The following is a 12,275-nucleotide window of genomic DNA, read 5'->3' as shown; positions in this document are numbered from 1 at the left end:
CAAAGTTGTTTGATGGGGTTGAGGTCAGGGCTCTGCAGGCCAGTGAAGTTGTTCCCCACCGATCTTGACAAACCATTTCTTATATGGACCTCGCTTTGTGCACGGGAGCATTGTCATGTTGAAACAGGAAAGGCCCTTCCCCAAACTGTTACCACAAAGTTGGAAGCACAGTTGTCTAGAATGTCATTGTATGCTGTAGCGTTAAGATTTCCCTTCGCTGGAACAAAGGGGCCTAGGCCAAACCATGGAAAAAAGCCCCATGCCGTTATTCCTCATCCACCAAACTTTACAGTTGGCACTATGCATTGGGGCAGGCAGCATTCTCCTGGCATCCACCAAACCCAGATCTAGCAGATGGTGAAGCATGATTCATCACTCGAGAGAACTTGTTTCCACTGCTCCAGAGTTCAGTGGCGGTGAGCTTTACACCACTTTAGCCGACCCTTGGCATTGCGCATGGTGATCTTACGCTTGTGTGAAGCTCCCAACGAACAGTTAATGTGCTGATGTTGCTTCCAGAGGCAGTTTGGAACTCAGTAGTGAGTGTTGTAACCGAGGACGGACAATTTTTACATGCTTCAGCACTCGGCAGTCCCGATCTGTGAGCTTGTGTGGCCTACCACTTTGCGGCTGAGCCGTTGTTGCTCCTAGATGTTTCCACTCCACAATAACAACACTTACAGTTGACGGGCTGCTGTAGCAGGGCAGAAATTTGACAAGCTGACTTGGTGGCATCCTATGACGGTGCCATGTTGAAAATCACTGAGCTCTTCAGTTAGGCTGTTTTTTGTTGTTTCTCCCCCCCCCCAATTTTGTGGTATCCAATGGGTAGTTACAGTCTTGTCCCATCGCTGCAACTCCCGTACGAACTCGGGAGAGGCGAAGGTCAAGAGCCATGCATCCTCTGAAACACGACCCAGCCAAGCCGCACTGCTTCTTGACACAATGCCCGCTTAACCCGGAAGCCAGCCGCACCACAACGTGTCGGAGGAAACACCGTACACCTGGCGTCCGTTTCAGCGTGCATGCGCCCGGCCCGGCACAGGAGTCGCTAGAGCGCGATGAGACAAGGACATCCTTGCCATTCAAACAATTCCATAGCCCGGACGATGCTGGGCCAATTGTGCGCCACACCATGGGTCTCCCGGTCGTGGCCGGCTGCGACAGAGCCTGGACTCGAACAAGGATCTCTAGTAACACAGCTAGCACTGCGATGCAGTGCCTTAGACCACTGCACCACTCACGAGGCATTAAGGCCATTCTACTGCCAACGTTTGTCTATGGAGATTGCATGGCTGTGTGCTCGATTTTATGCACCTGTCAGCAATGGGTGTGGCTGAAATAGCCAAATCCACTCATTTCAAGGGGTGTCCACATATTTTTGTATGTACAGTACCAGTCAAAAGTTTGGACACCTTCTCATTCAATGATTTTTCTTTATTTGTACTAGTTTCTACATTGTAGAATAATAGTGAAGACATAAACTATGAAATAACACCTATGGAATCATGTTGTAACAAAAAAAGCGTTAAACAAAATAATAAATTGTATTATTTTAGATTCTTCAATGTAGCCACTGTGATGATGTGATGATAGCATTCTCTCAACCAGCTTCACCTGGAATGCTTTTATAACAGTCTTGAAGGAGTTCCCACATACAACAGAGCACTTGTTGGCTGCTTTTCCTTCACTCTGCTGTCCAACTCATCCCAAACCATCTCAATTGGACTGAGGTTGGGTGATTGTGGATGCAGCACTCCACAACTCCACTGATGCAGCACTCCTTCTTGGTCGAAAAGCCCTTACACAGCCTTGAGGTGTGTTGGGTCATTGTCTTGTTGAAAAACAAATCATAGTCCCACTAAGCGCAAACCAGATGAGATGGTGTATCGCTGCAGAATGCTGTGGTAGCCATGGTGGTTAAGTGTACCTTGAATTCTAAATAAGTCACTGACGGTGTCACCAGTAAAGCACATTTCCACATTTCCTCCTCCATGCTTCACGGTGGGAACCACACATACAGAGATAATCCGTTCATCTCACACAGACACGGCGGTTGGAACCAAAAATCTCAAATTTGGACTCATCAGACTCATCAGGCTTCAATGTCTGAGGTTTGTAACTAATGAACTTATCCTCTTCAGCAGAGGTAACTCTGGGTCTTCATTTCCTGTGGCGGTCCTCATGAAAGCCAGTTCAATCATAGCGCTTGATAGTGATTGCACTATTCAAAGTTCTTGATATTTTCCGGATTGACTGACCTTCATGTCTCCGAGTAATGATGGACTGACGTTTCTCTTTGCTTATTTAAGCTCTTCTTGCCATAATATGGACTTGGTCTTTTACCAAATAGGGCTTATCTTCTGTATGCCACCCATACCTTGTCACAACACAACTGATTGGCTCAAACGCATTAAGAAGGAAAGACATTCCACAAATTAACTTTTTAACAAGTCACACCTGTTAATTGAAATGCATTCCTGGTGACTACCTAATGAAGCTGATTGAGAGAATGCCAAGAGTGTGCAAAGCTGTCATCAAGGCAAAGGTTGGCTACTCAAATAAATCAAACCATATTTTATATTTGAGATTCTAACTCTTTTTTTGGTTACTACATGATTCCATATGTGTTATTTCATAGTTTTGATGTCTTCACTATTTAATCTACAATATATAAAATAGTAAAAAATTAAGAAAAAACATTTTAATGAGTAGCTGTGTCCATACTTTTCACTGGTACTGTATATATGGTATACACTGAAGAGGGATAGCCTTGGGATAGCTCACACTTTGACTAATGTATTGACTTTGACTAATGTCCGCACGGCAGTCTCAGATGAAAGTGCTGTAATGATCACATCCGCTGGCGGTGCTTTAGGTCCCCCACTGAGATACATCAATGATCAACACGATGGAAGGAACGTAGACCCCAACAGGTGAGGGGGAAATAAGGAAAATAAAAACTCAGAATGAAAACAGGAAACAGATGCATGCTGTGTGTTACATGTGAAAAGGCCTGCCTTAGATTGAGAAGGGGTTTTTAAATTAGTCATAGGCAGCTGTATCCTGGCCTGGACATTGGAATGATTCTACACCCCCTGTTTGGAACACAATCTGAAGCACACACTTGCCGTTTTGCCCCTGTTATGCTCTAAAGCTGACTGAAACGTAAAAGGTATTTAAAAAATGTCATGATGTTAATGTAATGCTCAAAAAACACATCCTGGTTGTTATCTAAATGATCACCCTTTCAGACAGGAAAGGGACAAGGTATTCCACATCACATTTCTGGAATTCCACCATTAGAGTGCACCCCCAGTTCAGAAAACATGCATCTGACTAAAGGGCTTCTTTTGATGCAATCGGAAATATGTGCACATGCAAAACAACATCCATATAGTTAATCACCTTTAATTTCTTCATCATTCCTAATGATTTTAATTTGATCAGATACATTCTTTTAAACAACGCATATTTATACTGTGTACCGGTAGTCGTCTGTACATATTCTTCCCAACAGATGTAAGCTATTGAATTTACAACATACTGTCCCATTGGCATTCCAGAATAAATGGCATCAGAAAAGTCATACTCCCCGGCCTCTTCTATATGTGTTCTCCATAAATAACTTCATATTTATTTGTATTATTTTATCTGCATTATCTTCCAGTATGTAAATCAAATAGCTTGGGTGTTTTGTAATATCAATTGCCAAAGGTGAAATAGATTTGAACATCCTTTTAGACTTTTACATTTGCAATATTAGGGGAATTTTAGTGTACAACTTAATTTCTTAAATGTAAAATGTCCTAATCTTACTACAAATTTAGTTATAGCGTTTGTAATGGTCTTATGCTATTTCTGTATATACTGCACAAATTTTCACATTTGAATTCGAAGGCCATCATGAGTGTTTTTCTGGGTATGTGGGGGGGGGGGGGGGTCTCAGGATTGGCATCTTGTTGCCAATAATAAACTCCATACACACGTAGTAGATACAGTACACACATGGCAGGCCCTGCCAGGAAAACGAGCCTGAAACCTTACAGCATAATACTTTAAATAAATCACACCACAGGAAAGAAACTACACAATTACTGTTTATGGCAGAGCTGCAGTCCTTATCTTCAAAGCAACAGAAATCCTTTTTAATCTGGATCAGGTCTGAACATTTAAAAAAAGAAGAGACTGTTTAAACTTTTGAGAGGTTTCTCTGAAATCCCTGGTCTGGAGTTCATGTTGAATTTAAAGTATCTACGCAGAAAGCATCCACATTTGTATAATAGTAGACTTAAGTGTTTTAGACTAAACTAAATTACACTTTAGCCTGACTAAACATTTGTTCTAAACTTCATTCACGTGGCCTGTCAATCGAGTGGTCTAAGCATTTTCTCCTACTTAAGACTAAAAAGATTTGCCGTGAGTTTATCAAGCATTTACCATGGCTTGTGCTACAAATAACCTAATGTCTGAGTCTGATAGTCTGCCCAGTTCACACTATCTAATTAAACATTCAAATATTGTCGTTGTCCGAGCAGACCAGATCAGAGCATTGTGATTACTTATCTGCTATCTCTGAGTAGGCCGTCTAGGACAGACACAGATATCATGGTATCGCAGGTCTAGTGAGGGCTATGCATTGATACTGATTCTAGACCAGTTAATAATTAGAGACAATTCGAGCTCTATCGGTCTGTCTGCCAGGGGACCTGGGCAATGGGCAGATCACACAGACAAGACCGGGGACAGGACAGGGAGGAGCAGTGGGTCAGATCAAGGGGCTATACACTCACTAGGGGACAAGTCTTTACCTTTGGGTAAAATATGAGAATCTGGCACATTGCATAGGACCATTATGAGATACAGTTTCCATGACAGCAGTGCTTGGGTAGAACGGCAGAGAGGCTCAGTGACTGAGACTGTATTGGATGTAGTGCAATAGCCCGCTGTGGCAATACAATACTTCATCAAATGCCAAAGCTCAACAGCCCGGACAATAAACAAACCACTCAATTCAACAGATAAGGGTCTTATCAGAGAGCCAGGTCCAGAATACAATTCCTAATTTGCAAAGAATAGAATTGACTCAAAAGGTTTGAAGCCTCCTTCAATAGTGTATTTCAGAGCTGCTGAGCAATGCATTTTACAGGGAAATACACTTATGGATAACTCACTAGGGAGGAATAAAGTTTAAATCGGTTCATGGGATATGAACACTGATGTTTGTTTCTGCATCGTGACACAGTAGGCTGACACAATGGACAGAGTCATCATTGGATCTCTAGAGGTGTCTTTTGTTCTTCTGAACCAGCTGTGTTGTGCTCTCGCAAAGGTGCGGGTTATACTGTTTAGATGTACTTCCTCATCACTGTATGTATTACAACACCGTAATATAAATACCTTGATTTTGTTATCCTTTTGTCTTATTTCAGTTACCAAGGTGTGGACGTTTAAATGTTGAAAACAAAACTTGAGGAAAAGCAGATGTGCTATTTCGAATGTATGTAAAAGCACAAATCACCCTAATAAAGCAATAATCATGATGAAATTATCCCAAAAATGATGGAGCCGAATACACCCATTCTGTGTCTGGTCCCTGCTGCTGCAGCACTGTAGCCAGCCAGAGTTTGGTGGTCTGAGGATGTGGTTGTACTGTTGTAAGTTCTGTTTGGGGTCTGGTGTGTTATCTGCTCTGAGAGGTGGGGACATCATTGTGTTCAGCTAACGAGACCACATTAAGCCCCGCCATCCCAGGGGGCATGTAATCGTCTCAGCTATCCCCACGTAGGGCAGGGCACTGTTTACAAGTGCCGGGGCTAGCACCCAGGGCTGAGACCTGGGTCTATGTGGTGTGTGCGCAGACACATGATTAGCACTGACTGGGTGCAGGAATAGAGGAGGGGGGCAAGCCTGCTGAATTGAATTGGGAGAGGAGGGGAACACGACTGTTACACTGTCAAGCTAAGGCACTATTCTATGTATCTGAGCCCATACAATACACTAGGAGTCTGAACAAAAGTCACCAGGTTCCCCCTCCACTCCCTCTCACACAGGTTCATGAACCAATGCAGCTCACAGCTCAAACCTCATCACAGGTTCCTATGATGAACCACTGTGAGGAAACTCACCTGTATCTCCACATGGGACTCTTTTATAAGAGCTCCGTCAACAAACATCCTCTTGTTAGAAATGCTCTATCTTTATGTCTCCTTTTTGCAGTGACACATTTGTCATTGGAGTTACTTTAATACACAGAGCTTCAAAGTATAGTTGGTGAAGATCGTCCTAGGATGGGAGATGGTGAACAGTAGGATCTGAACATTTTACTTTCAGTTCCCCCACATGCAAACGTAACCCCTGCATGCAAACCACACGGACACAAAACAAAATGGTCCCATTGGTGGTGATGATAATTATATCCAGGCATGGCTATCAGCCTCATGTCACTCCATCCAATGAGCTTCCTCTTTCTACTGTACTGTATGTCCTTGGTCCATTGAGGGACAGCATTGGCTCCAGCATATCCTACACAGGTTACAAAAGGGTTATTCAGCTGTCCCCATAAGATAACCCTTTTTGGTTCCAGGTAGACCCTTTTGGGTTCCATATAGAACCCTCTGTGGAAAGACTTCTACATTGAACTCAAGCAAGTTCTACCTGGGCCTTAAAGGGTTCTACCTGGAACCAAACATGTTTCTTCAAGGGTTATCTTATGGGGACAGCTGAAGAACCTTTCTAGGTTATGGATAGTGTAGGAACATCCACATCGAAGACTGTGTCATAGCAAGAATCTTTGTTCTGACCCATCCAAAGAGCTTCCTCTTCCTACTGTACTGTACATCCTTGGTCCATCGAGGGACAGCATTGGCTCCAGCATGTCCTAGGTTCATCCACATCCAAGACACTGTCATAGCGGGAATCCTTGTTCTTACATCCATGAAGAAGGTGACCCATTCCAGAGAAGGTGCTCTTCGGGTGAAGAGACTGTAGTGGAGACTCCTGGAGACCTCCAATGCTGATGGCTCCACCTGGGCCATCCTGGCTCACTCCAAATCAGACTGAAGACAGAGAGTGTCTCAGGAGTGTCTCATATATGACTTCTGTCCAATACAATGGAACATTGTGATGGGGATTCTTCAGAGAACAATCCCCATTCAAACATTATAGTGACCATTCAGCAACATCACTGTCCCTAGCTGTTTGGATTTCAACACTCACAATGGTATGCATGAAACAATGCAATGATAGGCCTACTGTGGGTCAACTGCCATCCATTAATTTATTAAGACACCAATGGGATTACACACATCTACCTGCAATTCATAACAAAGTCATGGTTAAGAATATAATGAACATTTGGAACAACTATAAAAACTAAATCACGTTTTTATTTTCTGACCAGTAAATGCCAAAGGTAAATAGATACCAGAGATAAGGGGGAAATAAGATACGCTATTTTGAATGTCAAACATTATTTACAGAAATGTCAACCGAAACGAATATTATTGTATTCATACTGAGTCATTCAAGCTAATTAATTCAAACCATTAGCGGTTTTCACACAGCCGCTGCCTGTGTGTGCTATTTAACACTCGGATGTGGATTCCAACCTTAATTCTAACATTTCCTAAAATATATTGCAATACATTTTGTGTGGATAAAATAAAATGTTTTATGTGTCTTATTAGGCTAATATTAGGCTTCTAAAGTACGCTAATAAATAATAAGGATATATATTTTTTTAACTATGTTTTATTTTTATTGGGCTAAATAACTTAGTTTCATATGCAATGTCAAGCGCATAATCTTGATTAACGAACCCTGTGAGAGATCATGAACGCAGTATGTGACAAAATGTCATTGACATCTTTAATTATAGGGGCCAGATCAATTTGAACAAATCGGGCTATAGCCTACTGACACATATTTAGTGTGGCCATCAGCCTATGCTTTAATTGAAGCGCCTAAATTCGATTACTTCGTTCTGTTATCATTAGACTGTCTAATAAGCAAACATACATTATATCGATTCACAAACATACACCTCAGGGCTCAAAGTTTCGTTGCGCCGACGCCCAGACTGATCTTTGAAGAGTCTAAAAGAGGAGCATCTCGGAGAAAAAGAAACCTTGATCGCCCTGTTATTGACTGAACCGAGGAAACATCAGAACTGACTCGTCTGTTTGATCAAGGTGTCAACTTCCATTACCTTTTTTTTTTATACGTGGCCTGAAGACATATTCAGCAATTCATCTGTCACTGCAAAACAGTGCAGGTGAAGGCCTAAATGTGTGAAGACACTGCTGTGCCGTGTGTTTTTTCCACAACGCCTAGCCACAACAAAACATGACAGGTGGCGCAAACCAGAATGGATGACAGGCGCTCGCCTGTGTCTTGTTGATTCTACATCTGCATAAACTGCTGTAATGACACTAGCCTCTTGTTGAAGTTGATGGGATGTATAATCAGATGTGGTATCAATAGAGTGGGATTATCATATGAAACCAAGAGGAATTCTATCATGTTAGGCCTTTTTCTGTAATAGACCAGTCATGCAAATTGCAAATCAAAAGGAATACACTGACTGAACTCAAAGGCTGCGCTTCACAGCCAGGGTTTGTTGACGCACTGAGGTCATTTTAATATCTAAATATGTGAGTTCATGAACAATATCACGAGTTGTGAAAATAAAACATGTTTATATGAAAACAAGCTCGCCCTAGCTCCCTGGGGGGTTGTACTGTCCCACACAACTCCAATAGATTTTCCTTCCTGACCTTTAAGGACTTCCTGTGCAAATCTTATCACTCTGAAAAACCTGACACGGCAATGGCTGACACGGCAAAGGCAACACGAACATGGCCAAGATGTCAAAAAGGCCTGTTTAAAATAGGCTTCATATTTTTCTTACGTATATATTTTTACACACTGGATATGTCTTTGTGCTAACCCATGAAAACCCCCAGAAATGTCCAAGATGGCTTTAGCTCAATAGACTATTGTATTATAGGCCTGCAGATGAATCGACTTGAAATAGGCCACTGTCACACACAAAGATAAGCTTGTCAAGCACCCTTATCAAACGTTTAGATATCGCTTTTGTTGTGGGTAAATATGTGTGTATATAATCCTATAATAAACCTGCCTTGATCACGTTTGTTTCAGTGTCCCCATATGTGTAAAACGTGCTTTGAGAGAGACAGTGGACCTGATAAGTGAGGCTGCTGCCTACATACAGACTTGAAATCATTGGCCACTTTAATAAATGGATCACTAGTCACTTTAATAATGCCACTTTAATAATGTTTACATATTCTGCATTACTCATCTCATATGTATATACTATATTATATACCATCTATTGCATCTTGCCTATGCCACTCGGTCATCGCTCATCCATACATTTATAGGTACATATTCTTATTCCATCCCTTTACTTAGATTTGTGTGTATTAGGTAGTTGTTGTGGAATTGTTAGATTACTGTTAGATATTTCTGCACTGTCGGAACTGGAAGCACAAGCATTTCGCTCCACTCGCAATAACATCTGCTAACCAACACAATTGGATTTGATTTGAGGATCGGGCAATTGGCACGTGACTTATAATGAATAACTAAAGTTCTGCCAGAGAACATTGATGTTAGAGGATAGATGTCCAATTGATTTAATTGTATTTATAACACACAGAGGAAAGTGAAGTAAGGCCTCAATAGAAAAACGAAAGATATTTCAAAAGGGGAATAAAGTAGGCATCCGATTCATTTGGCACAGGGCAAGGCATAGGAATTTGCCAGATTCATAAAAGGTAAATCCATAATGGATACGTTGTTATTTTTAGCCTCCAACTTCAAAGGGAAAGACGGCCTACATCAAATTTGCCAAGATTGTCGTGATCCAATCGAGCAGTCATTGTACCGAATCATGAGAGCATTTATCACGGATCATTTTTAAAAGTAAATTATATATATATTTTAAATTCGATAGGCAAATAATAGGGCCTACATGTATTATTTTTTATTTAACATTAAATGGCCATTTGATTGATTGATAAGTAGATTGAGCGAGGCATCAAGAACTATCACTGACTTGAGAGAACACCTTGATTTGACACCTTAAATCCACTCCTCCTGGCCTACTATTGGTGGATAGACACCCGGGAACGCATATAGCCAATGTCCATCACTAGTGGAGTAGGAGAGCAACCTCAAAGCAACATCAAAGGTAAAAAAAAGATACATAACCATGTACTTTGATCGGATCCACCCACATTCCGATCTTTGCATAACGAAAGCCATGTTTGAAAGCGACGAGTTCTGCGGTGCGTCTTCCCAGAGTGAGCAGATGTCCGAGGCGCAGTCCCTCGGCTCTGTCCCTTCCAGTCATCTCTCGGTCAACTCCGACTCCAGCTGCTCTAGTCCTGAGCCGAAACCATTGGCAGAGCCACGGGTCAGAAGGCCGCTGAACGCCTTTATTATCTGGACCAAGGAGGAACGCAGACGCCTTGCCAAACTCAACCCTGAACTAGAGAACAAGGAACTCAGCAAAATGCTCGGTAACTTTTATTCACATAGTTTCCATTTGTCTTAAAACTATTATGAGACTATTCATATTTCAACAATTACCAAAATCATTATTCGCCTATTAACCAATTGATGAGGACAGACATGGCAAATGCATATTGTGTGTTTTGTGGTGTTTCTATACTAATAACTAATATGATTGTGTTGCCTCAGGTAAAACTTGGAAGGACATGTCTCTGGCGGAGAAGCGGCCCTACATGCAGGAAGCAGAGTGCCTGAGAGTACAGCACACCATCGACCACCCCAAGTACAAGTACCGGCCCCGCAGGAAGAAGCAGCTGAAGAAAGTCCCCAAAACCCTACCTGTGGAGGCCCTGGTCCCTCTCAACTACCTAATCCAGAACCATTGCCATCAGCAGCAAGCCTACCCAAACCCAGACATCTACCCAAACTCCCAGGCATACTTCTCCCATATGCCCGGGACCTACCCAAACAGGTCCAATTACCCAGACCCATCAGCCACATTCCCTAACAAGCTTCTAGAATACTCTAACACAGGGACATACCCAGCAGAGCCTCACCCATACTACTCTACCCAGCATGGGCTGCAGCAGTGTGAGGTCCCCAGTCCAGCCTATGCTGTGTCTCATTGGGAGCAGGGGGACTTCATGGCCCAGGGCCTCCAGCTGTTCTCCTCCACTGACCTCTCTCTGGAGCTCTATCTGGAGCAGATTCACCTAGATATGCTGTATGATCTGGACCGCAGTGAGTTTGAACAGTACCTGAGCCCGCCCCCATGCAGGCCTGAGCCAATGGAGTCCAGTTATCACAAGCAAGGCAGCCTACGGGAGGCCTGAACTATGTCATTTGCCATATATGGCAAAGATTTGAGCTGTTTGTACAGTATTAGATGGGTTATGCTGACAACGTCATGAAAATTATGCACTCTCATCGATGAGGCAGAAGGCTGTGTTGTGTTATGATTCTGAATGATCAGATAGCTAGGAACCATGACAAGAAGCTGCCATGTGAGGAATCGTAGGTGGCTTGTTTCAGCTCGTTGTATCTTGTTATTGATACCATTTCTTGTTTTGAGGGGGTTTGGACTCATGTCATGTCTATGCTAATATGGCTAAAATTCTCTAATCAGCTAACCATGTATTTGAGAGATAACAAGTGCTCATTGTGCAAAGGTTTTATGTTTTCAATAAACATTTGAGACAAAATATAGTTTACATGTTGTCAGCAATCTAAGCCAAACCTGTCTGTTTTCCCCCATAAGTTGTGCACGCTTCGGTTTAGTTGCTGAACAACCAACCTGTCTATGTCAACTCCAAAATGTATTAATTTAAATGATTGTTTTTTCCCCAACTTATTTGATACTATTTAGAAGTATGGAAATGGTATTACATGTTTTAAAGATGACATTTTTAGCATTGTTATTTATATTGTATATTTTGTTTTTGTCAAAATGTATTCTTATTGATGAATGTTTCCAACCCAGTATTTCTTATAAATAAATACACCTAAAATAATCTTACATTTGGATGTCCTTACTCTCCAGTGAATGCTATACAATTAACAGATTAAAATGTGTGGTGCACTAAATTATACAACATTTCAACAGATTCACTTATAAAGAAAACTGTATTTTGATGGATGACTGGCAACAAATGATCTGGAATATTTATTACTCGTGTCAACAAACTGGAGTGGACTGAGAGGCTGTTGGGTTTACTGCTTGCCCAGCCGTT

At 42.0% G+C, this 12,275-nt stretch overlaps 1 protein-coding gene across 1 annotated transcript; it reads left to right on the top strand.

Moving 5' to 3' along the window:
* The first annotated feature begins 10,243 nt into the window (after window positions 1-10,243).
* Window positions 10,244-11,378, top strand: LOC109909329 (sex-determining region Y protein-like). The gene is made up of 2 exons (XM_020508400.1): window positions 10,244-10,553; window positions 10,735-11,378. The coding sequence occupies exons 1-2, from the start codon at window positions 10,244-10,246 to the stop codon at window positions 11,376-11,378; spliced, it is 954 nt and encodes a 317-aa protein (XP_020363989.1).
* Window positions 11,379-12,275: the final 897 nt, after the last annotated feature.

Source organism: Oncorhynchus kisutch, linkage group LG18 (assembly GCF_002021735.2).
Source record: "Oncorhynchus kisutch isolate 150728-3 linkage group LG18, Okis_V2, whole genome shotgun sequence".
Classification (NCBI taxonomy): Eukaryota; Metazoa; Chordata; class Actinopteri; order Salmoniformes; family Salmonidae; genus Oncorhynchus; species Oncorhynchus kisutch.
This window is presented reverse-complemented; position numbering and strand designations above follow the sequence as displayed.